At 43.7% G+C, this 21,873-nt stretch overlaps 1 protein-coding gene across 2 annotated transcripts in view; it reads left to right on the top strand.

Annotated features, from left to right (window-relative positions):
• TTBK1 (tau tubulin kinase 1) overlaps positions 1-21,873 on the top strand; it is a 320,320-nt gene that overhangs the window by 124,628 nt on the left and 173,819 nt on the right. The window contains exons 1-2 of one of the 2 annotated variants that reach the window (XM_029592820.1): positions 3,489-3,550; positions 19,850-19,915. Coding sequence is in view for 1 of the 2 variants with exons in the window: in XM_029592821.1 (XP_029448681.1) it covers positions 19,850-19,915 (66 nt within the window). In the remaining variant the exon portion in view is untranslated. Of the gene's footprint in view, positions 1-3,488; positions 3,551-19,849; positions 19,916-21,873 lie in introns of those variants that run through there. The other variant, XM_029592821.1, reaches the window with a different exon arrangement.

Here is a 21,873-nt window from a genome sequence, read left to right on the forward strand (position 1 = left end):
TTTCCTCCCAGGCCGCTCCAATTTTGGAACGAGCTGGGAGGAAACTTCCCAACCCCATGCACTAACCTCCCTATCCCCCCCCAGATCTTTATTTTACCTTTTGCGCCTGCCTTGGGGCAGGCACAAGTTGCACACGATCCCCCGTCTCAGCGGCAAATGGCCCCGCCCCTTCCCCGAGGCCTCGGGACTTACGCGCGTGACCGGGCCTTTGAAAATTGGCCCGGCGGGCGTAAGGCCAGTTACGTGCAACGCTTTGAAAATCTGCCCTGTTATGTGCTGGATGTGTGCTTATCTCCTGATTTTGGTGCGTGTGCGGCCTTTAAAATTCACCTTTACTTATGTCTATTTACATCTGCTCATTATTAAACATCTTTGTTGTGAAGTACTGACTAGCAGGTCGCTACAGTAAAGTGTGCTCCGTCGGAGCGCACTGTCAGCCTGCTCTGGACGCGTGTTTTCCCTTACCCCTTATTCAGTAAGGGGAGGAAAACACGCGGCCCACCCGCGGCACTTAATAGCGCCCTCAACATGCAAATGCATGTTGATGGCGCTATTAGGTATGCGCGCAGGATCCAGTAAGTAAAATGTGCAGCCAAGCCGCACATTTTACTCTAAGAAATTAGCGCCGACCCAAAGGTCGGCGCTAATTTCTTCCGGCGCCAGGAAAGTGCACAGAAAAGCAGTAAAAACTGCTTTTCTGTGCACCCTCCGACTTAATATCATGGCGATATTAAGTCGGAGGTCCCCAAAAGTAAAAAAAAGTAAAAAAAAAAAAAATAAAAAAATTTTGAATTTGGCCCGCGGCTGTCGGGCCGAAAACCGGACGCTCAATTTTGCCGGCGTCCGGTTTCCGAGCCCGTGGCTGTCAGCGGGCTCGAGAACCGACGCCGGCAAAATTGAGCATCGGCTGTCAAACCCGCTGACAGCCGCCGCTCCTGACAAAAAGGAGGCGCTAGGGACGCGCTAGTGTCCCTAACGCCTCCTTTCCCTCGTTTGCACCGTGTTGCCTAATTTGCATGCTGGAGCATACTGGATAGCTCGCACAGGCAAAGGGCCGGTGCGTGCGCCGGGAGAGCGGGCGTTTGTCCGCTCTCCCGCGGTTTTACAGTATCAGGCTGTTAGTAAACTAGGGGGAGTTCAGGCTGAAGAACCAGGAAGCTCTCTGACCTGGAGAAGGACTGGGCAAACTAGACTGTTAGGTAAAACTGGTCATTTCACTTATGCCACATGGTAGAAAGTTTGCAGACTTTCATGTGTAAAAAGTGACTTGCGTGCTACTTCAGTTTTGCATGTAAAATCTCCGCCTTATGTCTTTAAAACACAAAAGTAAAAACCTGCATGAGGAGCAGTTCAGCACCACTTAGCTGAACGAGTATTAAAAAGCACTACTGCTAAGTAATACAGCCAAAAAAGTCTGGCTTGGCCACTGCTGGAAACAGGATGCTGGGCTTGATGGACCCTCGGTCTGACCCAGTATGGCAGCTTCTTATGAGTTACTAACTAGCACTATTTGAGACTTATCTGGATATTTTACTTAGCTGCATAAGTAGAGAATTGTAAGACTTATCTGGCTAGCTTGAATATGTGATCACGCGAATGTTGCAGGGAAGAACTATGCATATTTTATAACCCGCATGCACGTACATGGTACACTCGGGTTATAAAATACTGGGATAGATGTGTGCACAGCTGCTACTCGCATATATGGGTGCGCACACAGGTCTTTTAACATTACCCTCCTTGTGTTAATGGCACAATGACATCAGTTACTCAGGAGCTGCTTAGCATACATTTGCCAAGAAGCTCATTTAAATGTTTTTACATTAACAGTAATATGGACGACGTGCTAGTTTGCACGTCTGCATTAGCTGAGGCAACACGTATGTTATGGTCTGTGTTAGCTATAACTCTGGTTAGTTCATGGACCCCCTAAAGTTGCAAAGGCATTAAGATAATACAGTTGCTGGGAGAGACCACAAGCATCTCATAAGAACATGCCATACTGGGTCAGACCAAGGGTCCATCAAGCCCAGCATCCTGTTTCCAACAGTGGCCAAACCAGGCCATAAGAACCTGGCAAGTTCCCAAACACTAAGTCTATTCCATGTAACCATTGCTAATGTCAGTGGCTATTCTCTAAGGGGCGGATTTTCAGAGCCCTGCTCGCCGGGAAGCCTATTTTACATAGGCTTCCCGGCGCGCGCAGAGCCCCGGAACTCGCGTAAGTCCCGGGGTTCTCCGAGGGGGGCGTGTCGGGGGTGTGTCGGGGGCGGGCCCGGTCGTCGCGGCGTTTCGGTGGCGTGTCGGCAGCGTTTTGGGGGCGGGTACGGGGGCGTGGCTACGGCCCGGTGCGGTCCGGGGGCGTGGCCGCGCCCTCCGTACCCGCCCCCAGGTCGCTGCCCGGCGCGCAGGAGGCCCGCTCGCGCGCGGGGATTTACGCCTCCCTCTGGGAGGCGTAAATCCCCGGAGAAAGGTAAGGGGGAGGTGTAGACAGGGCCGGGCGGGTGGGTTAGGTAGAGGAAGGGAGGGGAAGGTGAGGGGAGGGCGTTAGAGGATTCCCTCCAAGGCCGCTCCGATTTCGGAGCGGCCTTGGAGGGAACGGGGGTAGGCTGCGCGGCTCGGCGCGCGCCGGCTATACAAAATCCATAGCCATGCACGCGCCGATCCAGGTTTTTAGTAGATACGCGCGGCTCCGCGCGTATCTACTAAAATCCAGCGTACTTTTGTTTGCGCCTGGAGCGCAAACAAAAGTAGGCTATTCGCGCTCCTTTTAAAATCCGCCCCTAAGTGAACTTAATAGCAGGTAATGGACTTCTCCTCCAAGAACTTATCCAATCCTTTTTTAAACCCAGCTACACTAACTGCACTAACCACATCCTCTGGCAACAAATTCCAGAGTTTAATTGGTTTACGTAGAAAGAGGATGTTAGTATAAGGAAGGTCATCATGGACACATTATAAGGGTGATTGGGACAAAATACGCAGACATTTTCTCTCCCCTGACCTCATTCCACCCCAGGAACATTTGCTCTGCCGCAGAGAGATGGTGGGTGTAATTTTACTCGGGTACACCTGCAGGGAATGTGTGGAAGGTGAAACACATTTACATTGTATTTCTTCTTTAATTAGGATTCCTAAGGGACACTTTTGGGTGGGGAAACAAATTCAATCATTTAATGGCCCAAAAAGGCAGTGGAAATATGTTTTGAGCAGGACCAACAGTGCGACTAGCATACAGACCCATCCTTTCACTTTACAGGGGGTATTACAGTGGTAAAGGTTTCTGTTGGATATTATTTTCTCCTCTTTGCTTTGCTTTGTTTTTCTCTTTCACACTGCTGTTGTGATACATTGTAATTTTGTTAGATATTATTTTTTCATTACTTTGCATTGTTTTTCTGTTTTACAGTACTTTTGCAATACGTTGTAGTTATTTGTGTTCAATATTTTTTTCATTTCTTTGCATTGAGTTTCTTTCTGTTTTACAGCACATTTGAAGGCTGTGCTTGATATCTTGGCTTCCTGCTCGTTACCATCTCAGCAGTGAGTTGTGAGTGAGCCACCTCCATGCTTATTTTTGATTTGTGTATTTTTCATTGTTTGATTTAATTTTATGTTGATGGTTAAATGTATATTTATGATTTTTTTTCATGTTTTATCTTTGTTAGCAGATTTGAAATATACTCTTGCTTTGATAGAGAAGCCTAAACCCTATGCTCTGTACACAGATACTCCACATTGCTCCTCCCCCCACCCAGTGCTTTTCAACCACCTCTTCCCTCTTCCCTGTGTGCTCTGTGCAGAGATTTTCTACAAACACAAGAAGGTAAAATGAGCCACACAGGTAGGTCCTGCAACCTGCATCTTATGTGCTTAGTAGGATTCTCCTAGAATTTTCTTAGAAAGCTTTTCTGCTTGTAAGGTGTGTTTTCACCTTATGCCAGCTCTCTTTACTTTGTAAGGAGGGTGGCATCCTGCCAGAAGGCTGCTGCTGCCATTTTAGGCATTTAGATATTCTAATTTTTCTGCATCTTCAGCGGTCTAAAACATTTTTCTATTCAAGATGTTCTTTTTTTTAATCTTAATTAAAAAAATTTTAATCTTAATAAATCGGGCCCTTCTTAGGGCCCGATTTATTAAGATTTTTCCCTATCCTGTGTCTGTAGAAGACATTGATGAATTGGGCTCTTAGTTTGACTAGTTATATATTTAATATTTTTTCCGCAAGATTCAAGTTTTCTTTATTTTTTGTCATGACCCCTCAGTTTGATGTGCAATCACAGCTTGAGATTTGATGGAGTATTTTTGATTCTTGTGATTCAATTGTGATTTTTCTCTGTGTCTTTTCATGTTCAGAAAATACGTTTATCCTTTGACTCATATTAACTGCACAGTATTTTTCACAACATGACTGAGAAGGTACCCATAGTGCTTCCAGAAGATACCCCTTTCAGTTTGTCACAAAGAGTGCTACAAATATTTAGGTAAAGGCCATAACATCCCGGCATGTGGTTTCTGTGTTGTCACCAAAAGTGCATTTTGACCAGGCAGGAGGGGGCTCCAAATGTCCTCATAAGCATGAGTAAAACCAGCAAGAAGCTGACCTCAAAGTCCATGAAAAAGACCACAGGAGCCAGCCTTGATTGTGCTGGTGGCTAGACCTCACGTAAATGGTCCTCAGTCTCTGACAGCTTGATTCGAGGATAGGCCCTGAAGCAAGGCAAATCCCATTCCTCTGACTCAAGTTACTACCACAGGAGCTTGAGGGTCAAAGCAGGTGAGAGCCGAATTTCAAGTGAAAATGTATCTTGGTGCTGTCTAGTGCACCATTGAGTTATCTCCTGTTCTGAACTGACTGTGCCTGGAGTATTGTTCCACCTTCCAAACTGAGGCCAGTCTATACCAGTCTCCCACAGTCAGCACCTGGGCTTCAAGGTGTAACTCCACACAGCCTTCTTGGACATCCAGGCTCAAATGTGGCCTACTCAGTTGTTGTTCATCAGCATGTTTTGATTAGAGTTGGACATATTAGTCCTAGACCAGAGAGACTTGAACATATACCTAAAAAGGAGGACATTTGAGATGGTTGCCCTTTTTAAATCATGGGAACTGCCTATGTCCACTGAACTTATTTATTTATTTAACAGTTTTATATACCGAAATTCTAGTAACAGACTTACTAATTCGGTTTACATTACAACAGTTTAAATGACAGTATATAGAATAATGTCTTACAATGAACAAGGTGAATTGAAACTTGGAAAAAATATAAAAAATAAAATCTTACAATAAACAAGGAGAATACAATTTAAATAAATCCTTTGAAGAACAGTGAGTATAATAGCTGGGACTGACTTTGCAGGGCCTATAGCCGACGGTCATGATGTTCACCAGACTAGGGTAATTGGGTTAGGAAAATGCTTACGCCCTCCTAGAGATGTGAATCATATTTATGGTAGGATCATAGCACTTCCAAGTACCATGTCCTGCCTTTTGCCCTGGCATCAACAAGTGTGTAATCACAAAGTTCGTAGCAGCATTATGGTGTATTTGCACCTGATCTGGTTGGCTGTCTTCTCCAATCTCAGGGGTAACCAACTCCAGGCCTTAAGAGCACAAAGCAGATCAGGTTTTCAGGATATCCATAATGAATATGGATGAGAGATATTTGCATGCATTGCATCCATTGTATGCAAGTTTCTCAAGCATTTTTATTGTGGATATCCTGAAAATCAGACCTGTTTGTGGTTCTTCAAGACCGGAGTTGCTTACCCTTGCCCTGTCTGGACAGTTGGCTGATCAATAGCACTTCAGGCAAGGGCAGGATAGAAACATAGAAATGTGATGGCAGAAAAAGCCCATATGGCCTATCTAGTCTAGTGCAGACCACCATTCAGGTGTTACAATCATACATAACATCACTGGAGTTTATTGGGGTTCTGCTAGACATAATTCAGAAAAAGGCTTGTCTCCTTGAACAGAGCACCCAGGGTGATATGGCCTTATTGGGGGAGCTAATTCAGAGCCAGCCTGGCCCATGGATCTCAATACTGTGGCAGTTCATGTCATGCCTATGGCACACCTCAGTATGAGGCAGGACCAGAGAACCCCACCCCCCCCCAAGTCACAGGGGTATCAAGCTGTTCAGAGACTAAACAGTGCCTCCGTTTATCTGATTTGGTGACTGTCCTATTTCAGTTTGGCAAAGGGATTGCCCTTCCAAATTGCACAGTACCAATTTATTTTGACCACAACTATCTCTAGCCTGGGCTGAAGAGCTCACCTAGCGCAACTCCACACACAGATACCCCTGTCCCACCCAAAGAAGGCAAAGGATTCAGCCTTGTTGGTTCTGGCACTGAGGAGTGCCGATGACATGAATCGGGTGAAGGCCAAGAAGCATCGAGCAGTCTCCTCCAACAGAAGATCTGCTCCTGCTCCTGCTCCTGGCATCAGGCATCCTCTGATGCCAGGAGCAGGACATTCCAGCAGCAGTCTTGAGTGCACCTAAGCATTCCCATGTTAAGGAGACCTCATCCCTCAGTTCAATGCTGGGAATCACACTAGTCTCTTAAGGGTGCAGGTGTCAGCCACCAATACATCTCTGGTATTTAGGATTGTATTGACATTGGCGATCTTTGAGGAGGAGCTGGATAGGAAGATCCAACATGCCTGGCTGCGGGCCTCAGATTTCTGACCAGATATTGAGGAAAGACTCGTAAAGATGCCATGCAATGGAGAAAATCTCTTTGGAGATAAGTTGAAGGAAGCGGTGGCTCAGATAAAACTAGCAATGCTTCAAATCCTCTCCATTGTTATTTCAGATCCACCCCCCCTCAGTCAGGAAGTACGCAAGTAGGGCACAGAGGAGACATTTTCCTCTGCCTCCTCATGCTTGCCCTAGGCAGCAGAGAGCCCCAAGCCACAGCAGCACCCCGGCTAAACTTGGGGCAGTTTTTTTGACTGGATCATAGAGTATGATCGAGATCCCAGTACCTGTACCAGAGGATCTTTCTGTTGGAGGAAGACTGAAGTTTTTTGTAAACCATTGGCCCAGTATAACTTTGGATACATGGATCCTCAGCATAATACAAAAAGGTTACCCTTATTTGACACTCATCCAAATTGCCCACCAAAACTGCTTGGGTGATTTCTCAGCAACTGGAGCTGTTCTTCCTCTTAGGGACCAATACTAAGCTCGTTCCACTAGGGGAAAGAGGGTAAGGATTCTACTCAAAGTATTTTTCTGATCCCAGAGAAAACAGGGGATGCTGTCCCTTCCTAGACATAAGGGCCTTGAACAAATTCCTCAAGAAGGAAAAATTCAAGATGGTTTCCCTGGGCACCTTGATTCACTTTCTTGAAAAAAAGGGGACTGGCTATGCTCTAGATCTAAAGGATGCTTACATCAACATAGATATATTGCCAGATCACAACAAAAAAAAATCTGATTCCTATTAGGGGATCATCATCCCCAGTGTTACTTACTGCTTGTCGGCCTAGTGTCCACCCCATATGTTTTCACAAAATGTCTTGCAGTGGTAATGGAGCATTTATGCAAATTGGGGGTACACGTGTTCCCCCATCTGGATGATTGGTTGATCATGAGCATATCTCGGAGACGTGCCATAGAATCAATGTGCAAAATCATTCAGGTGTTGGAGTTGCTAGGGTTCATCATCAATTACCCCAAGTCCCATTTGTGCCTGTCATCTCAATTGGAGTATATAAGAATATTGCTAGAAACAACTCTGTAAAGAGCCTTCCTGCCATAGGAAAAGAGTATTAATTACCTTGATTTCCTAAATGGAGAAGATATAATCGACTCACTCACCAAATCTAAGCAACGACTCTCAGTGAACTTGTTATCCAACAATTAATTTCCCGGCAAATGACAATATCATAAAAATTGTTGCTCTAGTGTTGTAATCTGCAGCCTCTCACCACGCAATGGGTCGCAGGCCGTTATCAGCTTACAGAGCTTGATATAGTATAATCATTTACTGTCATTTGTCCACCCACCAAATACCTTTATTCAATAACCCATCTTGTAAACCTATTACTATATTTCTCAAATTATAAACTTTAACTGAACAGAAACGTTCTTTAAAAGTCAGGTTCATCACAAATTGGAATACTTAGCCATAAATTTTCATCGAGCAGCTACAATGCTTTGCTGTTCAGTTTCAACATCCCAACATGTTTCGACTGAAATGTCAGTCTTCTTCAGGGGAAACGTAATATCTCGAATCAGGCCAACATATTCATTATATCCTAAAAGTTAAAAACCAAAAATTAAAAAGACACACTCAAAGCAGACCACACAGATAGAAATCTAAGCTAAACCAATGAGTAGCATAGACTGTCATTCATTGTTGCAACATATGGAAATATGCTACACTTACCCGGACCGAAGTTACAGGTCTCTCTAGAGATTCAAAAATGGCGCCTCAGCGTCCTAGTTGGTCACTACAGTCGTACTCACGCTGAATTTAAACACATCCCATCCATTCCAGCAACCGGAAATCCGGATCCTCTGTACCCGATAAACCACATTACCCATAGTCCTATGCTCTTAAACCACCCTAATTTCTTTAAAAGACCGACCAGTCGATGTCTTTGTTTAATCCTTCTGGATCAACCGTATTAAAGTAGTAGATCCATTTTTGCTCTCTTTGAAGAAGATAACCATCAAAGTCTCCTCCACGATTCTTAGGCAAAGGTTTTTCTATTACAGCAAATGTGAGATCATCAAACGTGTGAAAATGTGAAAGGCAGTGCTGCACTACCGGCGCTTCTACCTTACCACGTGTGATGGCACTCCTATGTTCGATCATGCGGGTCTTTAAAGGACGTATGGTTTTACCAATATATAAACGAGGACACGGGCACCATAACCCGTAGATCACGCCTTTAGACTCGCAGTTGGTGAGAGAACGAAAATGAAATTTACCATTTGCAAAAAACGGTAAAGCACTGCCAGCAAAAGATTGAGTGCATACAGTGCAATTCCCACAAGGGAAGTGTCCATTAATACCAAGATCTCTGTTCTCTCCATCACCTTTTTCATCTGCGAAATCGGAATGTACAATCATGTCCCTCAGGTTTCTTCCTCGCTTAAAGGCAAACCTAGGAGGTTCATTGAACCCTTCGTGTAGATGTAAAATGTGCCAAAATTTTTTTATGATGTTCTGGACTTTATAGACTTGGGAAGAGAAAGGCAATACACACACCAGCCTATTATTGTCTTGTTGAACATTCTTAGGCAGAAACAATAAATCTCTGTTGATCCAGCGTGCTCGCTTATACGCCTTCCTAACAATCTGAGGAGGATAACCTCTTTGTTGGAAATTCTGGCTCATCACTTGGGCTTTCGATTTGTACTCTCTAATGTCTGAACACAATCTTCTTAACCGCAAAAATTGACCGTAAGGTAGATTGTTGCGTAAATGATGAGGATGACAGCTGTCATACCGTAACAACGTGTTTCTGTCGGTCGGTTTGCGATATATAGAAAATTCAAACCCCATAGGTTGTAACGTAATTGAAATATCCAAGTAAGCTACTCGGTTCTTATCAAAAGTGTATGTAAACTTCAAATTGTTATCACAACCTTCCAACCATTCCATGAATACTGTAGATTCATTAAGTTCACCCTCCCATACCACCAGAATATCGTCAATGTATCGTCTCCATAATTTTATATGGTTGTTAAAGGGATTGTCTTTCACAAATTTTTCTTCAAAATTCCCCATATAAAGGTTAGCCACATCAGGCGCCATTGTGGCACCCATAGCCACCCCTTTCTTTTGGAGAAAAAATTCATTGTTAAACATGAAAAAGTTTTGTTCCAGGGCTATACGTGCCAGATTGACTAAAAATATAGATGGAATACGAGATGTCACTCCACTCAATTTGGCTGCAATAATTTCAATGGCCTCTTGCTGTGGAATATTCGTATAAAGCGAAACCACATCAATTGTAGCCAGCGCCACCAGAATAAAAAATCACGCAATTTTGAGAATTCGAGTTCATCGTCGTCGTCTGAGTCGTCTGGTGAAGACGGCACAAATTCCAATGATGGAAAACAGAATAGACGAGTGAAGTTTCAAGAGCAAAAAAACTCCAAGTTTGTGGGTCGAGGATCCAAAACGAGTCAACAACAAACTCGATCCCGTCCAGTCACGCGCTCGCAACAGGATCAAGATTAAGTGAGTCAACGGTAATCAATTTATCTTCTTGTACATTAAGCGATAAGAAAATAGCTGTACTAGAGAAAGGATTATCGTATGTACCAACTGTAAGATTCGATCTTTTTGAAGTCGAGAAACACTTGTATAAATTCATTCGCCAACTCTGGCTTAGGGTCTATTTTGACAATCATGTGTGGCAGAGTGATTCCTCAATAGTTTTTCCTAAAACTAAGTGGTGTCCCCCGGGTATCATGGATCCTGCTATTAGTACGTTTAGAGATTTAGTGGTGAAAGAGATACGTGATCTACAGAAGTTGGTATTCATAAACGAATCTAATATTTCTGAGTCTGAACACAGTGCATTAATTGAACTTAAACAAGATTCTTCAATTGTCATCAAAGCCGCCGATAAAGGTGGGGCGGTGGTTGTAATGGACGTAGAGAAATACCGGACTGAAGTGATGCGTCAGGTGAACGATCCAGTTTATTATTCTAGACTATCAGAAGATCCCACCATAGAAATGAAAAAAGACATTGATTGTTTGGTTGAAATGGCCTTTTCTAGGTTTTGGATTACGTCTCGTGAGAAGAGATTTTTGACAGTTGATTTTCCAAAGATACCTGTATTATACATATTGCCGAAAGTTCACAAGATATTAGTGAATCCGCCTGGTAGACCCATTGTGTCTACCAGGGGCTCACTGTTGGAACCACTATCTATCTTCGTCGACAAATATTTGGCACCGATGGTGAGTAAACTCCCATCATATGTTAGGGATTCGTCTGATTTGATGTGTCAGTTAGATTTTTTGACGGCACAATTATTCCCCAACAACCGTTTGGCGCTGGCTACAATTGATGTGGTTTCGCTTTATACGAATATTCCACAGCAAGAGGCCATTGAAATTATTGCAGCCAAATTGAGTGGAGTGACATCTCGTATTCCATCTATATTTTTAGTCAATCTGGCACGTATAGCCCTGGAACAAAACTTTTTCATGTTTAACAATGAATTTTTTCTCCAAAAGAAAGGGGTGGCTATGGGTGCCACAATGGCGCCTGATGTGGCTAACCTTTATATGGGGAATTTTGAAGAAAAATTTGTGAAAGACAATCCCTTTAACAACCATATAAAATTATGGAGACGATACATTGACGATATTCTGGTGGTATGGGAGGGTGAACTTAATGAATCTACAGTATTCATGGAATGGTTGGAAGGTTGTGATAACAATTTGAAGTTTACATACACTTTTGATAAGAACCGAGTAGCTTACTTGGATATTTCAATTACGTTACAACCTATGGGGTTTGAATTTTCTATATATCGCAAACCGACCGACAGAAACACGTTGTTACGGTATGACAGCTGTCATCCTCATCATTTACGCAACAATCTACCTTACGGTCAATTTTTGCGGTTAAGAAGATTGTGTTCAGACATTAGAGAGTACAAATCGAAAGCCCAAGTGATGAGCCAGAATTTCCAACAAAGAGGTTATCCTCCTCAGATTGTTAGGAAGGCGTATAAGCGAGCACGCTGGATCAACAGAGATTTATTGTTTCTGCCTAAGAATGTTCAACAAGACAATAATAGGCTGGTGTGTGTATTGCCTTTCTCTTCCCAAGTCTATAAAGTCCAGAACATCATAAAAAAATTTTGGCACATTTTACATCTACACGAAGGGTTCAATGAACCTCCTAGGTTTGCCTTTAAGCGAGGAAGAAACCTGAGGGACATGATTGTACATTCCGATTTCGCAGATGAAAAAGGTGATGGAGAGAACAGAGATCTTGGTATTAATGGACACTTCCCTTGTGGGAATTGCACTGTATGCACTCAATCTTTTGCTGGCAGTGCTTTACCGTTTTTTGCAAATGGTAAATTTCATTTTCGTTCTCTCACCAACTGCGAGTCTAAAGGCGTGATCTACGGGTTATGGTGCCCGTGTCCTCGTTTATATATTGGTAAAACCATACGTCCTTTAAAGACCCGCATGATCGAACATAGGAGTGCCATCACACGTGGTAAGGTAGAAGCGCCGGTAGTGCAGCACTGCCTTTCACATTTTCACACGTTTGATGATCTCACATTTGCTGTAATAGAAAAACCTTTGCCTAAGAATCGTGGAGGAGACTTTGATGGTTATCTTCTTCAAAGAGAGCAAAAATGGATCTACTACTTTAATACGGTTGATCCAGAAGGATTAAACAAAGACATCGACTGGTCGGTCTTTTAAAGAAATTAGGGTGGTTTAAGAGCATAGGACTATGGGTAATGTGGTTTATCGGGTACAGAGGATCCGGATTTCCGGTTGCTGGAATGGATGGGATGTGTTTAAATTCAGCGTGAGTACGACTGTAGTGACCAACTAGGACGCTGAGGCGCCATTTTTGAATCTCTAGAGAGACCTGTAACTTCGGTCCGGGTAAGTGTAGCATATTTCCATATGTTGCAACAATGAATGACAGTCTATGCTACTCATTGGTTTAGCTTAGATTTCTATCTGTGTGGTCTGCTTTGAGTGTGTCTTTTTAATTTTTGGTTTTTAACTTTTAGGATATAATGAATATGTTGGCCTGATTCGAGATATTACGTTTCCCCTGAAGAAGACTGACATTTCAGTCGAAACATGTTGGGATGTTGAAACTGAACAGCAAAGCATTGTAGCTGCTCGATGAAAATTTATGGCTAAGTATTCCAATTTGTGATGAACCTGACTTTTAAAGAACGTTTCTGTTCAGTTAAAGTTTATAATTTGAGAAATATAGTAATAGGTTTACAAGATGGGTTATTGAATAAAGGTATTTGGTGGGTGGACAAATGACAGTAAATGATTATACTATATCAAGCTCTGTAAGCTGATAACGGCCTGCGACCCATTGCGTGGTGAGAGGCTGCAGATTACAACACTAGAGCAACAATTTTTATGATATTGTCATTTGCCGGGAAATTAATTGTTGGATAACAAGTTCACTGAGAGTCGTTGCTTAGATTTGGTGAGTGAGTTGAATCTCCTCTCTCCTTGGTTTGTGATTAATTCAGGAGAGGTAGTTGCTTCATAGTAATTGATTATTGATCTATCGTTTGGAAGATATAATCGAGACAGCCAGTATCAGTGTGTAATTATGTTATTTTATTTTTATGATTTGTATCTTTTATATACCGTTTTGACTAAACCTTGTTTGGAAAAGAGGTATAGAAACATTTTCAAATAAATAAATAACATGTTGGACCTCATGGCATTAATGGTCCATGGTACATCCTTGCTACATCTTCATATGGGAAGAAACCAATGGACCTTCAAACCCCATTAGCATCAAGCCACTCAGGATCTTCAAGATAGCATCCAAATCACTTTGCCTCTTTTAAAGACTCCTGTCATGGTGGCTGATTTATTCCAATCTAGCGAGGGGTGTATCCTTCCAATTTCTGCCAATCAAAATTGTTCTAACTATGGATGCATCCAACGTGGAATGGGGAGCCCATGTAGGGGAGCTCTGCACCCAAGATATCTGGTCAGTGCAGGAAAAGCTTCATCAGATAAACTTTCTTGGAGCTTCAGGCTGTTTGGTATACTCTGGAAGCTTTCAAAAAATTGGATGACCAATAAAGTTATTCTCTTTCAAATGGTCATCCAAGTGGCGGCTTTACATCGACCAGCAAGGAGGAGTGGGATCATACCTCCTGTATCAGGAGACTGTCCAGATGTGGAAGTGGGCCATATATCTGGCAGACAAGGAGAATATTCTGGCAGACAGATGTAAGTCGAGTCCCAAACCCAATGAATGGTCCTTAGGGGATTAGTGAACCAGATATTCCGTGAGTGGGGCACACCAGCAGTAGGTCTGTTCGCATCCCCTCTGAACAGAAAGGTCCCTGTCTACTGCATCAGGAAAGGTAATTCAAGGTAAACTAGTCTTGGATACCTTTGCCCTGAATTGTGCCAGGGCCTACTGTATGCATATCCTGCATTTCCCTTCGTTCTGAATACCTTGTTGAAACTCAGAAGAGACGAGGATTCCGATCCTCATAGCCCCCTTTTGGCCAAGACAAATTTGGTTCCTACTTCTGCTGGAGATGACCATCCGTGATCCTGTCTGTTTGGGGAATTCCCCAACTCTCCTCACTCAAAATCAGGGCCATTGCATCATCCCAAAATCGGATCCCTGGCCCTCATAACCTGGATTTTGAGAGGGTAGCTCTACAATCTCTGAATTTCACTGAGGATGTATCTTGTAGTATTCTGGCTTTCAGGAAGAACTCCATGAGAATTCCTATGGGTCAAAGTGGAGGAGGTTTACCATTTGGTGTGAAGAGAAGGTCTTAGATTTTTTCTCCTGCTCACACAAAAAGTGTATTCTATATCTTTCAAAGTCAGATCTTAAGACCAACTCAGAGCATCTTAGTGCAACTGGTACTTAACACCCATCTTTGTACAGCCTTTAGTTGTCAGTTCATTTGAAGCTTCCCATCAAGCCGCACATTAAATGTCCTGGGACCTCAGTGCAGAATGGACTCAACTAATGAAAGTTCACTTTGAGCCACTGGAATCTTGTACGTGACCTTGAGGGTCATATTTTTAATGGCAATCACTTCACACAGAATTGGTGAACTCCAGGCCTTAGTGACTTATCTACTTTATACCAAGTTTTTTTTATAATAGGATGAGTGCAAAAAATCACCCTGAGTTCCTGCCTAAAGTGGTGCTGGACTTGCACCTTAACTGGTCAGTCGTCATTTAGATATATATATATGAACATAGGAACATGCCATACTGGGTCAGACCAAGGGTCCATCAAGCCCAGCATCCTGTTTCCAACAGAGGCCAAAACCAGGCCACAAGAACCTGGCAAGTACCCAAAAACTAAGAAGATCCCATGCTACTGATGCAATTAATAGCAGTGGCTATTCTCCAAGTGAACTCAATAGCAGGCAATGGACTTCTCCTCCAAGAACTTATCCAATCCTTTTTTAAACCCAGCTACACTAACTGCACTAACCACATCCTCTGGCAACAAATTCCAGAGTTTAATTGTGCGTTGAGTGAAAAAGAACTTTCTCCGATTAGTTTTAAATGTGCCACATGCTAACTTCATGGAATGCCCCCTGGTCCTTCTGTTCTCCAGCATTCTTTACTCAGGTCACATGTTCACAAAGATGATCAGGCCTTACACAGTTTGGACTTCAAGAGAGCTTTAGCCCTCTGTCTGGAGCGGACAGAAGCCCATAGAAAATCTACCCAGCTTTTTGTTTGTTTTGACTATAGCTTGGATTGCCATTACCAAACACGTTCTATTGAATTGGCTAGCAGATTGCATTTTCTTATGTTACACCTGGACAGGATTGAATCTGGTGGGCCGTGTCAAGGCCATGACTACATCAGTTACCCTCCTAAGATTGGTCTCCATGGAGGACTTCTGCAAGACACTGACATGGAGTTCTCTCTGCACGCAGTGCAGCAGTAGATTTGGCAAATCTTATCTGAGGCATAGAACCCAGTTCTATCCCTCCTAGATCATTATTTTTGTTCCCAGCTGCCTCTTTGAAAATGACAGAAAATCTAAAAGAAAATGGCTGGTTGCTACCAAAAAAGGTTTTTGCCTGTTGGCGCTGTTTCAGGGTTTCCTGTTTTTCATTCTGGGGATCCCCCCGTGTTCTCTGAGCACAGCAGGTTCTCTTTCCTTGGCTTACAGACTGAAGGGGCCTCTGAGTGGCCACGCAGTAGTAGGGCATATTCAAAGTATCTAGACAATTTCATATCAAATTTCTGTGCCAGGCTGCATCTGATGATATCACCCTTGTGTGAGGGCTGGCATTCTGCTGTCCTCTTCTTACTCCAGCTGTACAAATTATTTTTTTAGCTAAAGTTATACAAGCAATTGAAAAGCAGCAGGTCTGGCCGCACTTGGGAAACCCCCTGCAAGCACAAATCTTTCCTAGAGAGTGACATGACATGCAAAGTTGATTATATGACACATCTGTGTGGCTCATTCATTTTTCTCATCAGAGAACAATTACTACAGGTAAGCAGTAACCCTGTTCCTGCTGTGAGCTTAGAAAAGACTCATTACACTGTGTGCTCTGTGCAGAGATGAAACAATTATTCTGTCCTCCCAGAACTTCCTTACTCCATTGCCTAGGATTTTAGGGTCCATTTTTTAGGTGTATAACTCAGTTTTTCTAATCAATGGAAAGCAGATGAACATTCCAACATGTTCAAGAAGTCCAAATATGTTAGAGGGAGAGCATGAAACCAGCTTCTGGCATTTTAATGCCCTTTCTCCCTTTTCCACCCTCCCAGTGGACCCTGCTGCTCACCTTGCGTCATTCTCTTTTCTGTCGTCTGAGTGTTAGATTAGTTTTTTATGTTGGTATAGCTCTCCCCAAAATCAATGTTTTGCCATTTTTTTTACCTCTTACAATTTTTTGACTCAAATGTAAGGTCTGTGCTATGAAGAAAATATTTCTTGGCCTGTTAACATCGGAGACACAGTTATATTATGACGATTGCCAAAGGAGGAGGATTAAACCCCTTGTATAGGATTCCTCTCATTTTTTCCTTTCTGGGAAGGAAGGGGCAGATGTAGAGCAGAAGATGGTCTCAGGATTATTCTGACTATCCTGGGAAACACCATGAAGAAAGATGTTGATTTTTCACTTCTGCATATGTCAAGTTGGGGAAAAAAATGAATCTGTAGAGCTTAAATCACATTTCCCAAATTGCCCCAACAGTAAACTATCCTCCATGCTGGAGTTTCTCCATCATCAGGAAGGTTGGAGCTGGAGTCTTTTTTTTTCCCCCTGTCCCCAAACATTATCCCAGTGTTAACAGAGCCGTCTGATGAAGGATCAGATTCACTACACATCAGATCTACATAGATGATATAAGAATTCAGCAGTTTTGTCAGCCTTTATAGCACATTTATACTGGGAGTGTGCTTCATCTTCCTCCAGGCCTTAGATGAGCATCAGGAAAAGCCTGGACTAGGGCACAGTGAACACACATACCTTTATATAAGAACTCCAGCTGCTTGCTTCTATTGAATAGTCATTAATTAGATTCTGCATGCTTATAAGACTCGAGGTTCACAAGAAATCCAGCTGCTTGCTTCTGTTGAATAGTCATTAATTAGATTCTGCATGCCTGGAAGACACGAGGTTCACAAGAAATCCAGCTGCTTGCTTCTATTGAATAGTCATTCCTTAGATTCTGCATGCTTATAAGACACGAGGTTCACAAGAAATCCAGCTGCTTGCTTCTATTGAATAGTCATTAATTAGATTCTGCATGCCTGGAAGACTCTGTTCTCACAAAAGCTCCAGCTGCTTGCTTCTATTGAATAGTCATTCCTTAGATTCTGCATGCCCGGAAGACTCGAGGTTCACAAGAAATCCAGCTGCTTGTTCTATTGAATAGTCATTAATTAGATTCTGCATGCCCGGAAGACTCGAGGTTCACAAGAACTGCAGCTGCTTGCTTCTATTGAATAGTTATTAATTAGATTCTGCATGCTTATAAGACTCGAGGTTCACAAGAACTGCAGCTGCTTGCTTCTATTGAATAGTCATTAATTAGATTCTGCATGCCCGGAAGACACGAGGTTCACAAGAAATCCAGCTGCTTGCTTCTATTGAATAGTCATTCCTTAGATTCTGCATGCTTAGAAGACTCGAGGTTCACAAGAAATCCAGCTGCTTGCTTCTATTGAATAGTCATTAATTAGATTCTGCATGCCCGGAAGACTCGAGGTTCACAAGAACTGCAGCTGCTTGCTTCTATTGAATAGTCATTAATTAGATTCTGCATGCTTATAAGACTCGAGGTTCACAAGAACTGCAGCTGCTTGCTTCTATTGAATAGTCATTCCTTAGATTCTGCACGCCCGGAAGACTCGAGGTTCACAAGAAATCCAGCTGCTTGCTTCTATTGAATAGTCATTAATTAGATTCTGCATGCCCGGAAGACTCGAGGTTCACAAGAAATCCAGCTGCTTGCTTCTATTGAATAGTCATTAATTAGATTCTGCATGCCCGGAAGACTCGAGGTTCACAAGAACTGCAGCTGCTTGCTTCTATTGAATAGTCATTAATTAGATTCTGCATGCCCGGAAGACTCGAGGTTCACAAGAAATCCAGCTGCTTGCTTCTATTGAATAGTCATTCCTTAGATTCTGCATGCCCGGAAGACACGAGGTTCACAAGAAATCCAGCTGCTTGCTTCTATTGAATAGTCATTAATTAGATTCTGCATGCCCGGAAGACTCGAGGTTCACAAGAAATCCAGCTGCTTGCTTCTATTGAATAGTCATTAATTAGATTCTGCATGCCCGGAAGACACGAGGTTCACAAGAAATCCAGCTGCTTGCTTCTATTGAATAGTCATTAATTAGATTCTGCATGCCCGGAAGACTCGAGGTTCACAAGAAATCCAGCTGCTTGCTTCTATTGAATAGTCATTAATTAGATTCTGCATGCCCGGAAGACACGAGGTTCACAAGAAATCCAGCTGCTTGCTTCTATTGAATAGTCATTCCTTAGATTCTGCATGCCCGGAAGACACGAGGTTCACAAGAAATCCAGCTGCTTGCTTCTATTGAATAGTCATTAATTAGATTCTGCATGCCCGGAAGACTCGAGGTTCACAAGAAATCCAGCTGCTTGCTTCTATTGAATAGTCATTAATTAGATTCTGCATGCCCGGAAGACACGAGGTTCACAAGAACTCCAGCTGCTTGCTTCTATTGAATAGTCATTCCTTAGATTCTGCATGCCCGGAAGACACGAGGTTCACAAGAAATCCAGCTGCTTGCTTCTATTGAATAGTCATTAATTAGATTCTGCATGCCCGGAAGACACGAGGTTCACAAGAAATCCAGCTGCTTGCTTCTATTGAATAGTCATTCCTTAGATTCTGCATGCCCGGAAGACACGAGGTTCACAAGAAATCCAGCTGCTTGCTTCTATTGAATAGTCATTAATTAGATTCTGCATGCCCGGAAGACTTGAGGTTCATACTGCTGCTCCTTGTTTGTTCTTTTCGTGCATGAGAAAATCATGGTTCAGGAAGCCATGCTGAGCTCACTTTTGGGGAGCTGTTTTCACACTTTACACATTGGAGTTAAGCCAGTGGATACCGTTTCGCTGCAGACTTTGCATTAATTTTCAAAAAGGAAGTAGATGTGCACTTTCAGTTTGAAACTTGCAGCAGGACTTTTGAAGGTCCTCCTTGTGCAGGTTGTTTGTCCATGGAAACTGACACTCCTGGGAATGCCTGCTCCACATCTTGTGCTAGACTGCCGTTTTCAGATAAATGGCCTCCCCAGGTCCTTCCGTCTGCTGTAGCCTGCCCGTGTCTGGGGCCACACACACAGACTGAAGGTAGCTACGGAAAGGCCTGATCAGTAAGAAGACAGCTCTTACAGGGCAGTGGCTGCAGAGATGCTAAAAAATGTTATCAGGTCTTTGTTAGTTTTATAGTTTTTAATAAAGTTGAGCCGCTGTTCCACAATTTTTGCCTGTCCTCCAATGAACAATATGAGATGTCAGGAGACGGAAGCTTTATTGTAATGGCAGACCTCGGGGGTTACTCAAGGACATCATTCATCTGAGCTTGCTGGATCCTCTCTGATCACTTCTTTTTCTCCTTCTCCAGCCTCGCAATGTGGCCGGCTTTCGAGGAACAGTTCGCTATGCTTCAGTGAATGCGCACAAAAACAGAGTAAGTGCAGCACTTTTCTTCCGTCAGTCTTTGCAGTACAAAGAGGGGCTCCTCCTCGCTCCCCTTAGCCCCCTTCCATAATCTGTGAGGACTAAAGGAAAGATGGTTTCAGCTGGGTCCCAGATCCCCGTACCACTCAGCTGATCAGCCCAGAGTCACACGAGTGTGCAGGGTCCCTGCCTAGGAGGAGGCGCTTCAGGCTCCTGTCCCAGGGCTGAGTCCGTGCAGAGAGTTACACTGAGTATTACAGAAATGGAGGGGTGAATGAAGTAAGCTCCCTAGATTTCGATGGAAAGTTTCAGAGGCGCTTCTTGTGCAGACAGCTCCATTGCAGGTCTCCCACCCTCCATGGTGAGGAACAGGGGTGGGGCGGGCAGTTTCAGTTTGTGTTAATCCCACATTCTTTATTTTTTATTTGTATTTTGCTTTTCGGCACTTTAAAGTGCATTACATTCAGGTACCGCAATTTGTATCTGAGGCAATAGAAGGTGAAGCTGCTTGCCAAAGACCACTGGGAGTGGTAGTGGCATTTGACCCCTGGCTTCCCTGATTCGTAGTCTGCTGTTCCAACCGCTAGATTACTCCTCTGCTCTTTGCATCTGCAAACATTCAGGCCGATACAGTACAGTGCGCGCCGGAGGAGCACACGGTCAGCCCACGTTTGGCTGTGCGTTTTCAAGGTGCTTTTTTTACCCCTTATACAGTAAGGGGTAATAGTGTATCGAAAAGAAACTAATAGTGCCCGCAACATGCAAATGCACGTTGATGGGCCTATTAGTTATTCCTGCGCGATTCAGAAAGTAAAATGTGCAGCCAAGCCACACATTTTAATTTCGACCAGCACTGGGGAAGTGCACACCCTCCGACTTAATGTCATAGGGATATTAAGTCGGAGGCCCCAAAAGTAAAAAAAAAAAAATTAAAAAATCGGCCCGCGGGTTGGAAGATGGATGCTCAATTATGCCGGCGTCTGTTTTCCGAACCCGTGGCTGTCAGCGGGTTCGAGGACTGACGCTGGTAAAATTGAGCATCAGCTGTCAAACCCGCTGACAGCCGCCGCTCCTGTCCAAAAGGAGACGCTAGGGACGCGCTAGTGTTCCTAACGCCTCTTTTTACCGTGGGCCCTCATTTGCATGCGGGCCGATACTAAATCGCGTGCACAGGAGAGTGGCCTGGGCGTGCCTCGGGTAGCGGGCGCTCGCCTGCTGTCCCGCGCTTTTTTCTGTATCGGCCCATTTGTGAGGTTTAAAAAAACTGCCTGCGGCACCAGCTGCCATGATACAGTTGGTAGGGCCCTGCCCCTGAGAGATTGCAATATAAGTTTGGGTGAAGTGACTTACCCAAGGCCACAGGGGGGGCATCAATGGGAGAAGCAGGATTTGAACCCTGGCTTCCCTAGTTCTCAGCCCTCTGCTCTAACCACTGGCCGCCTCCTCATGGATGCAAAGATAAACATTGCACAGGTATAGGGCAACTTTCAGAACTCTTATGTAGACACACAGCTGTTTACTCACATAAAAATGGGTGCTGGTAATTTCTCTGCCCCTTTCAGTGCAGGTACAAGGTGCTAGGCTGTTCACAGCGAGAGCAGGGAAGGATGGTCCATGCTAGACCTTTATTTGCAAAGCCCTGCATGCACGTTTCACGTGCATATTTTGTATCTGATTTAAAACAGGTACTTTCCCTGCATCGCTCGCTGGCCCTGTAAGGGGAGAGATTTCCTTTGCAGTCGGTCTCAGAAATGCACTGGTAATGCCCTTCCATGGGCTGGTGGCGACCCAAGGCAGAAGGGCCAGCTCCCCAGCCACTTCCTGCATCCCTTTTCAGCAGCTGTGGGGCCTCCACCTCCAAGTTATGACCTAAGTAGCACAGAACACATTTTGCATGTGCAGAAAATCATGGTTTGCTATGCATTAAGCCTTTTCTTTGCACACATTTCAGTCTCTGCATGCCTTTTA

Source organism: Rhinatrema bivittatum, chromosome 3 (assembly GCF_901001135.1).
Source record: "Rhinatrema bivittatum chromosome 3, aRhiBiv1.1, whole genome shotgun sequence".
Lineage (NCBI taxonomy): Eukaryota > Metazoa > Chordata > Amphibia > Gymnophiona > Rhinatrematidae > Rhinatrema > Rhinatrema bivittatum.